The sequence below is a fragment of the Oxyura jamaicensis genome, chromosome 9, assembly GCF_011077185.1.
Source record: "Oxyura jamaicensis isolate SHBP4307 breed ruddy duck chromosome 9, BPBGC_Ojam_1.0, whole genome shotgun sequence".
Taxonomy (NCBI): Eukaryota; Metazoa; Chordata; class Aves; order Anseriformes; family Anatidae; genus Oxyura; species Oxyura jamaicensis.
Genome location: NC_048901.1, coordinates 6207483 through 6225642, shown reverse-complemented (window position 1 = coordinate 6225642; position 18160 = coordinate 6207483). Strand labels below are relative to the sequence as shown.

The following is an 18160-nucleotide window of genomic DNA, read 5'->3' as shown; positions in this document are numbered from 1 at the left end:
TCCGGTTTTGGCAGGCAAAGAGAAATCCCATTAAACTAGCATATTGTAGTATAAGAATGAAGAGTCTGTGTTATATTAACAGCAACGTGCTCTTAAATTTGTATGTATTTCACTCCAGTTTACTGCTGTCTTTGGTTTTCTTTGTGCACGCAACTCTACAGTAGAAAAAATTCACCTCTAGAATAAGGACTGGGAGTCAAGATGCAACTGAGAAACTGAGCCAGAAGAATTAGTAAAATTCTGCTTTGAAATTTGTTCTATTGTCTTTTCTTTCTTGCCTTTTTCTTTTTTCCTCTCCCCAAAGAAGATGAATAGTGGTATAAAAAAAAAAAAAAAAAAAAAAGTTTCCCTCCTCATTTTCACCTATAAATCTAGCCTTGTTCAAAGACCAGAAAATGGTGGTAGTAAGAGGGGAAAAAAAAGGGGGGGGCAGGGGCACACTCATTAAAAGTATAAACTTGAAAGGCTTGTAAATTAACGAATGCTTTCACATCAGAACAAGCAAAAGAGGCTTTGCCAATAAAACTCCAAACTGAGGTTCAGATATTACAGAAGCATGCTTCTACATGTCTGATTGCTAGCAGTGGTATTGCTGTTAATTTCCCTGCTTTGTCTAAGCATTAACTGTGTTTCTTTCTAATTAAATTTGTTATGGTAGTTTCAGTTGCGTTTGAATAAATTCATTTCCTTAGATAAGTCAGGCTTCTTACGTCTGGCAAGCGTAGCCAAATGGGGGGGGGGGGGGGGGGAATTGGTAGAGAAAATGATAGGCAGTCTAGTCCCTTTTATCTCATAGACGTAGAATCTCCATTGCTTTGTTTTCCAAATGGTTTGCAATATTGTCATCAGAACTGTGCTGTGTCTTTTGCTTGATGTCCTTCAAATGAGTTTTTAAGTGAACATGATGAAAGACAGTGCAAATGTGAAAATGACGGGCCTGCTATGGTCCTTTTCTTTCCATCATTCCCCTAGTGCTTAGTGAGAGACTGACTGAAAAAGCATCTTCACGAGTGCAAAGGGTGGAGTTTTTCTGCAGCCAGATGGATTTCTGTGGTCTTAACCAAGACCAAAGTTGCTAAAGAGCTCTCTGGGGTTGCCTTCTTGATTATGTAAAAACATGAAAAATTCAAATCAAAAGATCTATATTTTAGGGTGGAATCCTTTCATAGAAACCATAGACATTGTGAATAATTACTCTTTTTTTTTTTTTTGTCTTTTAAAGGCATAGTTCTATATGTCCTTAAGGTAAATTGTGCATATTTTGTGTCTTTCAGTGCATTTAATCCCGGTTAACCCTATCAAGGAAGATGGGTTGAATCCTAAGAGCCGAAAAAGAATAATGCCTGACTTGCTAACTGAACCTCCTGCAATAGATCCTGTTTACGAAGCTCGTGTTTACTGCAATATTCCTACCATTGCTGAACGCAGCATGGAAGGTAAGCTTTCTGTGTGCAAGTGATAATTTAATGGAAATTACAATTTTGTGCATTGTCAGTTCTTCTGTGCTTGAAGCAAGGTACAGCAAATGCCAGCTGGTCGATAAATTATGTTAACACATTCAAAATGCACAGTCCTTTTTTTAATATCCCCTTTGATAACTTGATTTTTGGAAGTGGTTTCTGTTTCCAGTCAATGGTCAACTGGAATTCTAAAATGGGAAAATTGGAGGGGGTGGGAGCAATACAGATGTTTAATGTTTGAACTATATTGCTTATTACATGTGAGCTGCACGGCAAATTTTAGTATCAATGTCTGAAAAACAATTAACTTAAAATTCTAAACAAACAAACTAAAAAACAACCGGAAAAAATCCCAAACAAAGAAAAAGAAGCAATTCATGTTGGAACTCCAAACCATTAGACACAGTCAACTTGACGACATGTTTGTGTTCCTTACTTTATAGTGGTTGCAGCATGAATTTCCCCGTACGTATCCCACTAACATAAAATCATAAACTAAATATCAAAAAGCTCCAAATTAAGTGTGCTGCAAAATGCAATGCATCGTTACAATTAGGGGTCTGGAAAGAGACATCATAAAAGTAGAGTAGCCTTACTATGTTGGCTGAGACCAGTGCTTGAATAATTTCTTGTTTGGTTTTGGGACTTTGGATGGACTATGGAGAATGTGCTGAGTACCTAAGTCTTGTATAATCTTCCATGTGACAAGAACTCATCATCCATTCTGGGGTTTTTCTTTCATTGTAACACTAATTATACCTATGTTTTTTCTTATTTTTTTTTTTCTGCTTTAGGTCATGCACCTCATTATTTTAAACTAGTATCAGTTCAAGTGTTGATTCGACATGGAGATAGGTATCCACTATATGCCATTCCCAAGACAAAAAGACCAGATATTGACTGTACATTGCAGCCTAGCAGGTAAAATTTCTGGTTTATACCGTTACTTAATGCATGTTTTGCTTGATAATTATTTTGTTCATCTTCAGGAAACAATTTCTGCAGCTTAAAGTATGGTGTGGCTTCCGATGTTTGGGTATCGTGGTGGATGAAAGTTGGCACGGGGGGAAGTGGTATGACTGGTGTGCAGTACTTCCTCTGAAACAGAAACTGTTAATAATTACCAGGTCAGATCAGAATAAGTTCCATATATTTCTGTAAAAAAGCCAAAGGTACTTAATTAAGTATTTGGTTATCATTTTTCTCAGATAAGCTTCTAGACACTTCCAAAATGTTATTGCAGTGTTTGAAAATATCCCTTCTATTTCAGCTATGCATGTTTCTTTTTGTGTGAACACAAAAATGTCTGGGTCACTACCGCAGGAGAATTGATATTTGTGTTTTCTGATAAGTAAAAGAAAAAATAAATACAGGTTTTCAGAGTTTCCTCTAAAATTAATGATTTGTCTCAAACTTCCCGGTGAGAAGTGTGAAACAAATTTAATGATAAAAATGCAAGCTAAACAAAGTAAACTGTTTGCTACTTGAAAACTACACGTATGCTGTATTTAACATTCACTCACACTGTCACACATCTGAGACTTGTCTGTCATTAAAATGTCACTTACCTGTCTGTTTCAGTGTTTCATGCTTTTGTCCAACATCATGTCTTTGTGGTTTGCTGATGCTTGTCTTGATACCTGAATCAGTTTGAACTTCCTCTAGAAGAACCTCTCTTTCTTGTTGAGAGCTTTTCATTGGTAAAGATGAAGTATAGTGCAGAGCAGTAGAAATAAACAGGATGATTCAAGTTGCCAATCTTGGTCCTAGCTTGCTTGATTACATGTGTTTTTCTCTTTTTAAATAGGATATGTGGTATTTTTATTATTTTTTTCCCCAATAGAGGACTATCCAGTGAACCTACTGGATGTTTACAGTTGAAGGAAAAACATCATGAAAAACTATTAGACATTAATAAAATCTCTTGGCAACTTTATACAGCTACCCACTCAACAGCATCAGGTGTGCAACTTTCCATGTCTGGGAGTTGCATCCAGTTTGTGTACCTGCATGCACTACTAAGGGAGAGAGCATAGTGGGCCTCCTGATCTACTGGTATACAAAGTAGTGTTGATATTACCATAAATACTTTTTTTCCCAGAATAGCATGGAATCTCTTTCTTTAAAGAGAGATGATGTTCTTGCTTTTCTGTTGCAGAATTATTCAGAAGTAGCTCTGCTCTGTCATGCTGAAAATGTAATGACATGCTGAAAGTGCTTTTCCGAGTATTAGATATATCAAATATGTGCTTCTTGTCTTGATAAATTAATGGGCCGTTTTCCTTAGGATTTTAGTAGCCTCCTGTCATTGAGAGCGCTTGTGATTTTATCTTTAAAAAGGTAAAGATAAAAAAAATTGCCCTTGTGAATAGATATCCTGAAATTTGTAAGGCTTGCAGTGCTGTCTTCAGTTGTTGTCAGTGTTTTAATGTTATCCTGGCACAAGTAATTGAAAAACAGTGATACTGCTGACCCAGCTACTGCTGGGGTTGGGACCCTACAAAAGCTTGGAAGTGTGAGCAGTCTTAACCCACCTGTGTATTCGCGCGCACACAAAGTGTGAGTACCACCTGAATTGTAGTATTCTTTTCTCCATTCTATTAGTGAAATTAAGCCTCTATTGAAGATTTATGCCTTTAAGGAAAATAATCTTACATGTTTTATGTTTGTTCTTAGTCTTATACAATATTCCATAATTCTACTTTTGTATATAATATATACAAATAAATACTTAAGACTAAAATGGGATGGAAAAGTAGACAGGAGAAACCTGCTTTTTATAGCAAACATGGCACTGGAATTTAGAAGATAAAAATAGCTTCTAATTTTGTTATTTTTAGAGAGTATATATGTACTCATATCTCAGCTACTGCTTAAAGCAAGTATCAAAATCTCTTGAAACGATACTTTTCCAATGCCTGTCATGAACACAAACCTAAATATCTTTACTGTTATTGAAAAAGTTTTACATGTTACAAGTGACTCGGGTCTTTATACGCAGTTCAGTTTTGTAAAGACCTTTCACCTACTTTTATGTTGACTCTTCTTCTTCATTCATACTTCAACTTCCACCAAATGTTTGTTCTGTCGAGAAGTGGCATTCTCAAACATCCTCCAACAGAACTTCAAATTGTTCTGAGAGGTGCCCAACCCCAGCAGTGCTCTGCACCCGCTGGAAGCTAGCTGCCTGCCGGAGATTCAGCACGCCACACCGAGTTTGCAGACAGACATCTCTGCCATAGAGTCGTGTGCCCAACAATGTATTTAACAAGATGGAAAATGAACAATTTATTATAAGCTGCGATAACATTTTTAATGATCTGCCTCTAAGGGGTGAGATTATTTTCAGAATAAAGTGCAAATAAGTAGTATGATCCAGGTTCCTTTTGGAGTTCTTAAAGGCTCTGATCCTCTGATCTTACTCAGTATCTGTCCTGTTAGAATGTATGTGAGAAATCTTTACTGCAGAGATGTGGCAGTGTTGGATGAGTTACTCAGTATTACAGTGCCACACGAGACCTCAGTTTTGTTTTTGTTAGAAAAGCTTTTATAGGTTTTTCTGCAGCTTCAGGCAAAGAATGCAACAGTGTGAAAGCTGTGCAATCAGGACAGCTATCCACAAAGGGCAAGGCAGTAGTGCCGCTTTTGCCACTGCCAACAAGAGTGACCAAGTAATGCAGTTAAGAGGGCACAACCTCAGGATGTGAGGATGCCAGCAGTATAGATGCCCCTGGCTGTTACTAATTCATGAAGCATGAGAAGATCGATGTACAAATAATATATCCACTACTGTTCACCACCAGTAAAAATGAGTAGAGAACAAAAATACTTTGTCTCCTTGAGAACAAAGTTTATGAATCTCCTGGCTGGCTTTGAAAGGACAGCAGAAAGGTTAAAGGAGTTGGCTCTGTACCATTGTTTCCTGATGGGTTAAAGCTGACCTTTCTGAATAAAGCTAGAATTGTTAAGGTTTCTATCATTATTTTGATGGACTATTATTTTAACATCAGGAAACTATTTGCTGTGTTTGGCTGTCAGGCTTATATTCCTTTATGATGTAAATCTCGTGCTTGATTGTAAATGTATTTATACTGAGAGTATTACAAGGTATATAATTGCTACCTTTGAACTGGAGGTTTCTTTATGCTCTATAATTATGTTGAGATGTCTGATTAAAAGTCTGGCTAGTTTAAGCTTTCTGTATGTTAGTTGCAGATAACAGTCTGAATATGAGCAGCATACTTCTTTATTCAACTTGGCATTCAGCTGATGGAATTCATTAATTAAGCAGATTATGCTACAGCCCCATGGACTTCTAATGGATATGCAGAGTAGCCTTGAGGTCACACTTGGGTTTTGCGAATTATGGATTGTGACATGCAAGTGTGGAATGAATATAAGCAAATGGATTAAATGCTTTGGAGATTCCTTCCATCTAAAACTTCGATTAATATTATATCCATTGTTCCCAATGCAAATTTCCAAAGGGAACTGAATAATACATATATTCCCCCCACCCTCCAAGAAAACTATTAGAATGATGTTAGTGAAAATCTGTTCATTGTGGTGTTGGCTTTTGAGGGAATAAATTAAGCTCCCACTTCTCTTCCCTTTGTACCTCACGTGTTGAGTGTTAGAAATAACAGGTACACAATGTGTCTTCCTTGAGTTTTTATCTGGGAGAGAGAAGCAATGTTTTCTTGAAAAGGCTAAAAGGATTTCAGAGGACTGCTCTAAATTAATAGTATGCTGGGTTAATTGTCATGTGCTTCGAGTTTCAGTAACAAATTGTTGAATTTTAGGTTCAATATGAACATGTCTTGAAACTGCCAAAAAATGAAAGAGGAAGTATGAGGAGGGGCGAGTAGTGTATTGGGAGCTAAAGCAGGTGCGGATTTTACTTGGAGTGAGGTCAAAGCATGAACCAGAACACAGGTGAAGAAAGATCTCAGGGCCTCTTCTGACAAATGCTAATGCTGTCTTTAGGATCTCTTCTGTAGACTACTGTAATGTGTTGTTAGTTTTAGTGGCTTTTTTCATTCTAAAAGAGAAACGGTATCGTCATCTGACTGAGACTTATTTTGGCTACTTGAACTTCACAGAAGGCGCAGAAAACTTCACAGGAAGCTTTTGTTTGGAGTTACAAAAATATTTTTTTGCTTTTTAAGTGGAAGAGCAAATGGATTTGCTTTTGGTGCAGTTAGCAGACACAATCCGGTATGACACAACTACAGAAAGGTGATGTTCATTTGTCAGAAGCTTGGTGTGTCCCTGGCATGGTCACACTTACTTGCCCAGTGACGGACACGCTGAGGCTTCTGCAGCTCCTTGTCAGAAGTTTGGTCCTCTTGGCTCTTTGAAATACTGTGTTTGCTTTAAAGAAGTGACATTTGCCTAGATAAATGGGATTTTTTGGAGGAAAAAAAATCATCTTTATTGTATTCATGTCCACGTCCATAAGTTCTTTGCCAGGGAACTCCTGCAGAGTTCCAGAGTGCAGTGCGGTCAGAAGGCAGTACTGTGCAGTAACAGAGGTAAGAGGAATAAAAAGTTTACCTCTCCTCGATTTTGCTTGGCATCTGTAATCTGCTAACTGGTAATTTTCTGTTGGATTAACGATTCAGTTTTAGCTTTTAAATAAATGACTGCTTAGTAATTGGTCTCAATAATTAGTCTTCTATTGCAATCTCTCTTTTAATCATAACCTTGACCAATGTATTTTGTCTATCTGTAGCATCTTATGTGCTGGTGAGGTTATATTATCAGTGCCACTCTTCAATTTTTGTGAACATGGAAATTATTAAAAAATAAACTGCAGTTGCATGTAGTCTTGTCAAGATAATATCTTTCCACATCTGTTTCTTAAACACTGTACTTCATCTTAATTAGATTAACCTTGCAATTTTCATAGATGTGTAGCCTCAGATTTGTAGGTGGTTCAAAGGAGTATTAAGTTTAATGAGCCAGAGGACTGATTGAATGCTGTGGTTTGTTGAACATCATGCTTGAAACAAGGCTTAAACTGTACTTCATTATACACAGTAGAAATAAGGCTGTGGTTTAGTGCTCCAATAGCTTTGGTAGGAAAGAATGTTAAAGGATTACAACGGACAAAAGTCTTTCACAAATAGACAATATAAATCATTAGTAATTTATTTCTGAGTGGTGCGGAGACAAATAGCCCTGAGAAGCATGGGCTGTTTTCTTCTTGCTCAGTGAGCTAACTCTCGTCTGGCATGGGTGATGGAAAATCAGACATTTGTCTTCATGCTGTTTGTTTTTTAAATATTTTTTGAAGTTGTATTTATTTATTCATTAAACAAAGATACCTTGCTTGGAGAGATGGTTCTACCAAAAAAGGCTTCCATGCACTCAAACAGTCCGAGCACCACTTTATCTAGGGGCGGAAAACCCCACCGGCTCCCATAGTAGTTTCTAAAGAGTGACGCTGGGGTCTTCAGTGGGGCTGGAGGAGGGCAACAGTATCCTGTAGCAAAGCTTATCTGCGGCTGTGCAAGCAATGAGGCATTGCTCTGTAGTATGTTTGAACTTACAGTATGTTGAGCTGCAGGAATTCCGTTTCAGACCTCTGCACATATTTATTGCACCCATTACATGCTTTTGCTTGTATGTTTCTGAGATGCTTATTTTGTGCTGTGATGGTGGAGTCATACAAAATCCGGTAGCAGAATTTCTGAGGTGTCGTGCACACATGCTCACTCTGACACTGTATGTCTGGCTTTGCTGTTCCAATTCAGAGCAACCAGCAAGTCAGCATTTGCTTCTTATGGGGGGAAAAAAAAAAGAAATAAGTCTCTTTTTGTATCGGAACTTCTCAAGGAAAAAGGAATTTCTCAGTGAAGGATGTCAGCTCAGTTGCTGGCAGCAATACAGTACTTCAAATAGTTGCACGGTATGATTTCTTTTTCACTTACACGGGCTCCAGTGTAGCAGTAAGGAGATGATGTCATATTTCAATATTAAAGCTTTTTAAGACCTTTACAAAATAAGATACTTAAATGTTGATTAAGGGTTTAAATATTGGTCCATATTAATGCTAGTGTATGAAAATGACACTGTTAAATCTGGGATCTACTGTCCCAGTGTTTACTTGAAAAAAAAAAAAAAACGACAAGGTAAATTTAATATTCAAGCAAAAAAATAACATCCTCAGTTTTATTACAGATAAACATTTTATTATGCAACAATAAAGTAGAAGACAATTTAATACTCGTGAAAAATAGGAAATAAATGTTCAAAATCAGGAAAATGTATGGCTGTTACTAGTGATGTTAAATTTTAAGCCATTCCCTGTTCTGGCAAAATTTGAAATACTGTATTCATACAGTCCCAAATGCAGAAATTTGTCATCATAGTGTCCAGCAAATTACAGTAGATGTCTTTTTAGTCCACTTTGATTTTCTGATAACTTTTATGGGAATACAATTTTAAGGATATTTCAGTCTATACAACTGAGTAATTTTCTTTGCTTGCAGCTCAGATGGTCCCAGCAGTCTGAGCTGTGTTGCCTAGATACTCCGTCTCCTGCGGCATCAGTAAATTGGCCAGTGCAACAGCGGGAATTGTATTCTGGATAAAGGGGAAATCTTGGGGTGGGGATGGGGAGTCATTTGTTAGCTAGTAGTCTGAGCGGTGCAGCAAAAAAACAAACTTATTTTTCTTAACAGCAAAAATTGTTTGGTCAGTTCTATCCAGTTAATCAGGAGAATTGCTGGTGTATTCAGAATTGTGTTGCAGATATGACAATGACATTAGGAACAGAAGTATATTACAGCCTGAGATGTCTGTCCCGTTCAGGCAGAATGGCTCGTACTTCTGTTGTTTGTTTGTTTTTTCTTTTTCTTTTTTTCCATGAAATATATTCAAGCAACATGTATGAAAAGCTATATTAATACATTGGAATATATCAATCATTTATCAAGTCCTGGATACTAGTTGGTCTTGCCTGACACTTTTTAGACTAATCTTTTTGCACTGCACTGATAAATGATTTTCTTATTTCTTGTTCTTCCTTCCCACAAGTGAGTGCTGACTTTCATCGGTCGAGGTCTGGTTCCAGTAGAATGCAGGTTCTTGTAGCCTAAGCAGCAAAAGAAGCAGAATGATGGATAGTGCAGTTTTTCGTTTTTTTGTTGGTTTGTTTGTTTTGTTTTCTGATACATGTGTTTGCAGAACTTGCTAATTAGGTAAACAATGTGGAAAATTGGTTGACATTTTGATCATGTTTAGAGCTACATGATGTGCAAAGTTTAAAAAATCTAAACTTTTCTGTTCAGCCACAGATGTGCTACATATGTAGTAAGCTTAAAAAGCCATTTGTTAATGGCTTTTCTTTAATATTCTCAACTTAATTCTTCCATTTTGCACTGCTAGGCTGTGAAAATAGCAAAATGTACAAAAAGTTCTTTTTAAAATTCACATCTGGAACTGGATTAAGCTTTGTACAATAGGAAGCCTCAACTGATGCAGAAGGCAACAAATCCTTTTACATTGGCCCTGCTTCTCAAGTATTAATCTTCTTTTGAGTTATTAAAGTCATACTATCCAGAAGCAGCTGTGAATTTAAAAATATAATTTGACTGGTTCTCCTCTTGTTTTGAAGTTAAAAAAAAAAAAAAAAAAAAACATTTAAAGAAATCCCCAACTTTTGAAAGTTTTCCTCTCATTTTGCTCGTTTAACCCTCATCTTACTGGCAGTTGTACCATAATTTAGAAAAACATTTTCTTTGCAAGAAGTTTGTAAGTTTGTTGGTTGTCTTTTTTTTTTTTTTTCTCTCTCTCCTGAAGGTAAATTAAACACTGGGAAATTTGAGTTTTATAAAATGGTAAGACAGTGTAGTTTCAAAGGCCTGCCTTTCTGTTGAATGAAGGACTGTTTCATAATGAGATGTCCTGTATATACTTGCTGTGGGCATAGCTCTGTAGTAGGTGCTTTCTCATTTAAGAGTTTCTGTGTTGGCTCTTCTGTGTAAGCATGGAATCAAAATTCACCAGGACATAGATTCTCAGACACGTATACTTTAGTAGTTCTGTTGCTCCCTCTTGTGGTTTCTGTAGTTCAGGAAGATTTTTTAGATCTGAGTTTTTTGTATCAAAGCAGAACATACGTCTAGCGAATTGTGAATGTGAGCAATAAATATACAGCCCAGACTGCTGTTAGAGTTTTTTGACAAAATGTATCTTTTTTTTCCCCAAATTATTTAATTTATAGTTTTTTGATATAGCAACATCAAAAAAACAGATCATTGTTCAGGATGAAAGTCCAAGTAAAATGGCAACCATCTGGGGCAAAAATGAATTGCTGAACTGTTTCTGCTTTAGTTCTGCACGAGAATAAGGAGGTGGCTGTGTACCTCTGCCTGTGTGTGGATAACAAAGAACATTTCTTCAGAGAGGAAAGCTGAAAAAGGAATAATATCATGTTTAACTGGGGTGGGGAAAGATAGCCTTGAAGTACAATGTTCTGTGTATTGTTGTCTGGGGACTGCAGTCATGCACTTTCAATTACTTGTAAAATATGAGTGTTGACCTTTAACAAAGGAAACACTGCTTATGTGAAGTTCTGTTGTGACAGTGGGGTCAGATTTTTTTATTATTATGATTATTTTCAGTTTAAATCCCTTTTGACTGCATTGTTTGGAGCATTTTCTGTGTATGCCATTTTAAGCACAACCATACACCAACAAACTGGAGTCTATCTTGTATTTGAATTCTGCAAAACAGTGTAGGAGGTCTTAAATATTCTTTCATTGGCTTGGATTCTATTTCAGTGAGTTAACCTGGACTTTTTGCTTATATCCTTTTTCCAGTTGTATTGTTTCCTTGCATTGTGGGGGTATTTACAGTCAGTTGTTGTTGTTACTTTTGCATTAAAATCAATAAACTCAAATACAGGGGTGAAAACCCAGCTTTCTCAGGCCACGACTATGGAGCTCTGCAATAGCCCTTTCTTCCCAGTCTCTATCAAGCTGGGTTGGGCAAGGCAGCTTTCTGCAATGATTATCTGTGCGTGTGCAAAAAGGGGCAAAGTGGTCACATTGCTGCATTGCCCTGCCAAGGAGTGTGCCGATTGCATGCCGTGCTGTCTGGGGCACTGGCAAGGTACAGAGCTTTCTTGGTACTCTGTGTTCCCAGGTTCCTTGGGTCACTGCTGAAGTGTCAAATTAGCAAAGCCTCGAACTACTGTGTTTTTTTTTGTTGTTGTTATTTTTTAAGGTGTGAAGGAAGCACTTTTTTTTAAAGAGGCAAATATATATATATTTTTTTCTCATAATATTCTTTTAGTAAATATTGTGTTTGAGGAACAAAGCAGAAATGCAGGTGTGTTACGTGCTAAGGCTGTGCAGAGGGGTGCTTCTGCCTAAGCTGTGCTCTGCTCAGAGGCAGCGTTGGCAGTAGAGGAAACGTGATGGATGTTTATGGAGTGCTGGCACAGGGACTTGCAGCGTACTTGGGTTTGAAAAGCTTTGTTGCTGTTAATGAGATGGTATTCCCGTCTCTAGTCAGAAGTCTGAGTTCCATCTGCAGAATGCAGTTTGATCACGTGGGCCATTTTAGTTACTGCTTTTGAAATAGTATGTATTCAACAAGGTTGAATAAAATTGGACAGTTTTGTATTGCTATTTCATCAGATTCATCTCTGTTTATCTCTAATTTTCTCTAATGTTTTATCAACCATAGAGCCTGTGTGAATTAGCGAGTATTCCATAAATATTTTTTTCTTAACCTACCACATAGTTTGATTTAATCTTATCCATTTAAGGTGTCCAGCAGTGCTGGACTCTTTCTTCTTGGATAATAGTACAACACCCAAATCAGTGGACTCTGCTTTCAGTTGGTGCCACTGGACGCTACTTGGCAGGTATCGTGTGATTGAGGCTACGTGCTTTTCGATTTGAAACCTGGAGAAATTTGAAGTCTGAGATTGCAGTCAGCATTGTATGTCACAAAACCTGAGAATTCCCACAAGATCATCTACTTACAGTACCGGTTAGTTGAACCCCTTTTAGATTGTAGTGCTTTTGGCTATGTTGTTAAAGTGCAGTAGGACTTCAGAAACTGGAGAGATGTTTGTTCTTTTTTTTTTTTTTTCCCCAAGGATTTAAATTTATAAAAATCACACAAGTATTACTTCATTAAAAAAAAAAAAAAAAAGGAAATTATTTTCTGAAAGGTATCATAATTTTAACATGCTAAGACACGTGGCTCCCTGTAGCTCTTCGGTATTAAGTGGTTAGATTTCTTCTGCGTGCTTGCAAAAGTCTTGAGTAGGAGCAGATGTTGTCTCAGTGGGAAATAACATCTCACCATGAAATTTCTGAGCTGACATTCTTAGAATATTTAACTCGTTGAGCTGTTTTTCCACATGCTTTGGGAAGTTTCACATTTTGGTTTACCTCTTCAGGAAACCCTCTCATCCTCAGCTGGAAGCTTTCATCAAGCACATGTCCAAAGGGTCTGCAGCCCAAATGGACGGTACCCTCAGCAGCCTGCCTCGTTACCCTAGCCATTCCTTTTGCGAGATGGGAGAGCTTACACAGACGGGTAAGTTTCCACAGCAGCTTTACATTTCCCCCTGCTCTGTTAATACAGTCTGCTTGAAACCATATCTCTTATTTTGCTTTATACTGAAATAAATGCTTTTCTGTGGGAAGCTCCTAATATTGGTCACAGCCTAGGTTTTGCTGGAGTATGAATAAAGTATTAAATTCCACCACCAAGTAGTGGCAGTTCTAGAAACAGCATTATCGTGTAGCCTGCCTGCGTTCTCTTACCGATTGATCACCCCTGGCATCTCTCCTAACTTTATTTTTAACAAGTTAGAGCAACTTCCACTGATGTTGCCCCCCACCACAAAATTGCTTTGTCACCCTTGTGAAAAATGACATGGCTCGATCCCTCCTGAGGAGGACCTGGTAATCTCCTGCTGATTAGTTACTGAGTCTGAAGGGCCCCGGAGCACTTGGATGCCAGTTCCCACTTGTGACTGTGTTCACTGCAAGAGATTCAGCTGTAACAGACAAATGTAATGTTTGTATTAGGGAAGGAGAATAACTACTTTAAACATCTGGTGCTTTTTTTTTTTTCCCTCCTTAGCTTTTAACAAAATTTAAAGAGCATTAAGGAAGCTGGGCTGATATTTGTTGGGCTGCTGGTTTCTGGCCTCTTTATGTATATTTTTACCACAGGAAAATGGAATTTTTCACATATATGTCATTCTTGTAGAGCTTAGTTATTGGGAGAAAGGGTAGAAATGCCAGCATTTAAGCTTTGAGACTTCTCCCAGTACTGCTGAGGGAGAGGCTGCTGACCTCTGCTAGTGAATGTCTACTTCATGCAGTCTGTCCACACCAAGGGAACAGGGAGATGGGAGGTAACTGGAAGCGCTGCCGTCAGCGAGAGGAGTGTATAGAAGGAAGCACTGGATTTTCAGAGGTTACACAGCTCAGAGTTGTTCATATTTTCTACCCAGAATAACTCGCTGAACCGATAGAAGTCCAAGTCAGTGTATTTGGTTGCCGCTGTTTTCTGCATGTGTTCATATCAGTGCTTCAGAAATAACAAGTGCTTCTCCACAGACATGAAGAATTATAACTCTTGCACAACCAGACGGAAATGTGATTATGAAAAAGGTTAATCATATGTTGATTTTTCTCTTATTTTCTTTTATTTATTTTGAAACATTGCATTAATGGTACTTTTATCCTGCATCTTTTCCATTTTAACATCAGTCTGTTCCATTTGATTCCACACCTTGCTTTTAACAGTGTTTTTTTTTTTTTTTTTCCTAAGTACCAGTGACTGAAGGAGCATATTGCAATGGATCTGGGTAGGCAACAGACTTAGAGACTGACCAGGCAGAATAAAATCAGTGGTGAAGATTTTGGGAGTTTCTGCTATTTCCCTCTTGCTAATTGTTTTTCAGAGACTCCTCTATATTTCTCAGTCCAAAATTGTCTGTCAAATCCTCATGTTCTCTTGCCCCACCAGAAGAAATACTTGTTAGGCATCACTGTCAAGTCTTGCAGAGTGACCTCAGGAGGCATTTTGTCAGATCACTAAGGAACTCCTACTGGCACAGCAGGTTGCACGTGAAACTGGGTTCATCACTGCGCACAGCTTGTGACTGAGGTAGTATTTGGGACTCCTGTTGCCTGCAGCAAGTTATACAAATGGTCTGGTGCGTCAAGGGCTCATACGTGTTTGTTGGCTGCTGTGAGAGGATAATACAAGCCAGGCGGATTCTGGAGTAAGGGTTTTGGTGCGGGAGAAGGATATATGCCCTCCTCCATTCCAGCTGGGAAAGCCAAAGCATTACTATAAGAACTACCAAGCAATTTGCGTACTTCCTGAGGGAAGATGGGGAAGTCTGATGCCACACCTCACCGTACTGTTGTATGAGTTTATGTGCTGGTTTACATTCTGCGTATTCGTTTCCTGCCTGCTGGTACTGCCACTGCCTGCCGTAAATGTGCAGGGAGCACAGCGTTCACTGCCTGTCTAGAAAGCTGACTCTGGTGCAGTCTGGATCTACTGTCATAACTGTCCTATTTTTATAGCCGTGTTACACCCATGTAGTCCTGTGTTTCTAGTCCAAAGAACAAATATTAAACTGCTAAGCTTTTAAACTAATTCTATAGAACTAGCTTTTTCTACCTGCATGTCAGTTTAGCTCCTAGAATCCAGGAGCTACAGAAAGAAAGCAAGTATCTCATTTCCTGTGGTGTTCATAGTAGTCAAGCACAGGTGAAGTCCAGTTCATACCTTTTTAACTAACCGTGCATTTAACAGTAGGACAATAGCTGTCTTTTATTTCCTCTAAAACTAAGAAGAATCTAATCATGTGTTTTAACTTCTTTAAAATAAATAATAAAAATTAAAATTCTCTTTCAGGTGTTGTACAGCACTTGCGAAATGGACAACTATTACGAGAAATTTATATCAACAAACATAAACTGCTTCTGAGTGACTGGACAGCAAAACAGCTCTACTTGGAGACAACGGGAAAGAGTCGAACCCTGCAGAGCGCGCTGGCGCTGCTCTACAGTTTTTTGCCAGATTTTGACTGGAAGAAGATTTACATGAGGCATCAGTGGAGCACCATTTTTTGTTCTGGAAGCTGCGACTGTCCTATGCGAAACCACTACCTAGAAGAGGAACAGCGCAGACAGTACAGTTTACGGGTGAAGAACAGTGATTTGGAGAAAATATATGTGGATATGGCAAAGATAGTTGGCATTCCCACGAGGCAGCTGAGAGCTTCTAACCCTATAGATTCTCTCTTGTGCTATTTTTGCCACAACGTCAGTTTTCCCTGTACCAAAACTGGCTGCATTGGTATGGAACACTTCAAAGTAATCAAAAGACATCAGTTAGAGGATGAGAGAGAAAGACAAGAAAAGAAACTTTATTTCCTGTATGCACTATTAGCCACTCATCCTCTCCTCAACCAGACTGTTAATCGGCTGCAGCGTATTGCAGAAGGCAAGAAAGAAGAAGTGTTTGTTCTTTACTCTGCACATGATGTCACGTTGTCACCTGTTCTTAGTGCCTTGGGCATTACAGAGGCCAGATTTCCACGATTTGCTGCCAGATTAGTTTTTGAGCTCTGGCAGGATGGGAAGAGACCCAAAGAACACTTTATCCGCATCCTGTACAATGGTGCTGATGTCACATTCCAGACCTCATTTTGCAAGGATTATTATAAACGTTCCAGCAAGCCGATGTGCCCACTAGAAAAATTTGTTAGCTTTGTCAAGAGGGATATGTTTTTAGTTTTTAACAGCACTAGTTATTATGATGCATGTCGTAGAAGACCACTGTAGGGAAGGAAAGTGAAAATATTTAACTTGTTTCAGTGAAAGTCTGTATTTTGGTTGAGGCACAGTTCAGTCTTGTTGTTTCTTGTACCTGTAAGTACAAAAGGATATTGCTTGAAACCTTCTTCAAATAGTTTTATTTTCATTCAAACTGTAGATGGTCTCCAGTAGAAGAACAAATATTGAGGGAGTGTTATGTCTGTGTAGGCTCACATTTGCTGTGTTAGCTGTCATGAACTGATAAACCACGAGTTACTGTAGCCTTGGACTTTCTCTGATAGACTGACAGAGCATAGATTGGTTTTCTCTATATTCCAGAGCAATACTTGGATACCATGAGTTTAAAAACAAGAACAATCTTTTTTTTTTTTTACCATCAACTTGCAATCATTTTAAGCAGCTGTATCAGAATATTTATAAAATTCCAGGCATCTGTGCTAAACCCCTCATAAGATATTCATAAAGCTCCCTACTCAAATAGAAGCATTTTAATATTTAGGGCCAGGTCTTTAAAGCAAACCGTTTACCTGTGCATACATACCAGAGCATGTACAAATAAGTGTGTGCCTTTTTGACCTCACAGACCTTTAAATACTAGACTTTTGTTACCTGTAGCAGAGAAGGGTGTACTGGAAAATGTGTGCAAAACTCTATTCTTTGATTGCACTTTCAGCACTTTGAATAGTTCAAACACAATCTAGAAATATGTAAAGGTCTTGTGACATTGAAATAGATAGCAAACACTAACGTTACTGCTAAATCTGGGTGGGAAATTAGCATTATAAATCAGTCTTACAGGGAAGCGTTGGGCTCTTTCCTATTGTGAACATGCTCAAGCTGCTGCGCTATAAACAGAACAGTTTTAGGAATTGGGTATAGTTGCTGCTTGAGACAGCTTGGCTAAACACTAAGAATTTTGTAGTTGACTTAGTATTTTTATGGACTAGGAAGCTCTTATTTTGTACGATCAGACTTGTACATATTGCACTGTGTGTATTTATAACACATTAGATCTTTCTTACTACTTCAGTTTGTAAAGAGCTGTGAAAAGCTGACTTTTAGATGTTTTGTTTTTTTTTTCCCTTGATCAGGATGTGCAGACTTAAGTATAAACTGTCTTTTATGGGTAACTTGAGCAATGAGTATGTATGAAAACTTGTATTCATACCAATTGCATCTCTTTAGGAGTAGTAAATTGAGAACCCATTTTTAATAGAGGCTATAGAAATTTTATAATTCTGGAGGTTTTTTACACATCTAGAAATAATTTAGTCTGTGACTTGTGATTCAGTGGTGCTAGTTTATCAAAGAAAGCGTAATTAAGCATAGGTTCTCTAACTGTTGGTATTCCACTCTCTGTTTTCAATGCTGTATTTGAACACCTTTCTTTAAATAAAAATTTGGGGACTCTTTGTATACTTGTGATACATTTTTTTCTGACTTGCTCAGCTGTTAGCAATAACAAGCTTAAGTGTATTTCGTTAAGCTGCTTGTTGTATAGCACTTCATATGTTCTGGTTCCCAACCTGAGGAGAAGCAGGTAAATACTTCATCAATATCCAAAAAGAAATCACAGTAGCAAATTTGGGTCTGCTTTATCTCATTAAAATGTGTAACTTCTGAAAAGGTTTCCTTTTTGTCTAAGGGACTAACTATGTTAATAATCATATGTGATTGTGTGCTGGAGGGCAAAGAGGAAGAGAAAATAGTAAAGTTGAGCTCACTTTGTATAAAATGTGATCTGGACCATTTGTCTAAAATAAACACCAAATTCTCCAAAGCATTTTTGAGCTGTCTGCAAAAGGCAGCTCTAGCTGTTCAGAGTGTTACCTGTTGAAACTCTGATGCTCTTTGGTGACC

General features: G+C 37.9%; 1 protein-coding gene across 3 annotated transcripts in view; it reads left to right on the top strand.

The window, feature by feature from the left end:
* PXYLP1 (2-phosphoxylose phosphatase 1) overlaps positions 1-17716 on the top strand; it is a 53684-nt gene extending 35968 nt beyond the window's left edge. For all 3 annotated transcript variants that reach the window (XM_035334715.1, XM_035334714.1, XM_035334713.1), the window contains exons 3-6: positions 1275-1436; positions 2255-2381; positions 12886-13025; positions 15375-17716. In XM_035334715.1, coding sequence (XP_035190606.1) covers positions 1275-1436; positions 2255-2381; positions 12886-13025; positions 15375-16306 — 1361 coding nt within the window. In that variant the 3' untranslated portion in view covers positions 16307-17716. The remainder of the gene's footprint in view (positions 1-1274; positions 1437-2254; positions 2382-12885; positions 13026-15374) is intronic.
* The last annotated feature ends 444 nt before the right edge of the window (positions 17717-18160 follow it).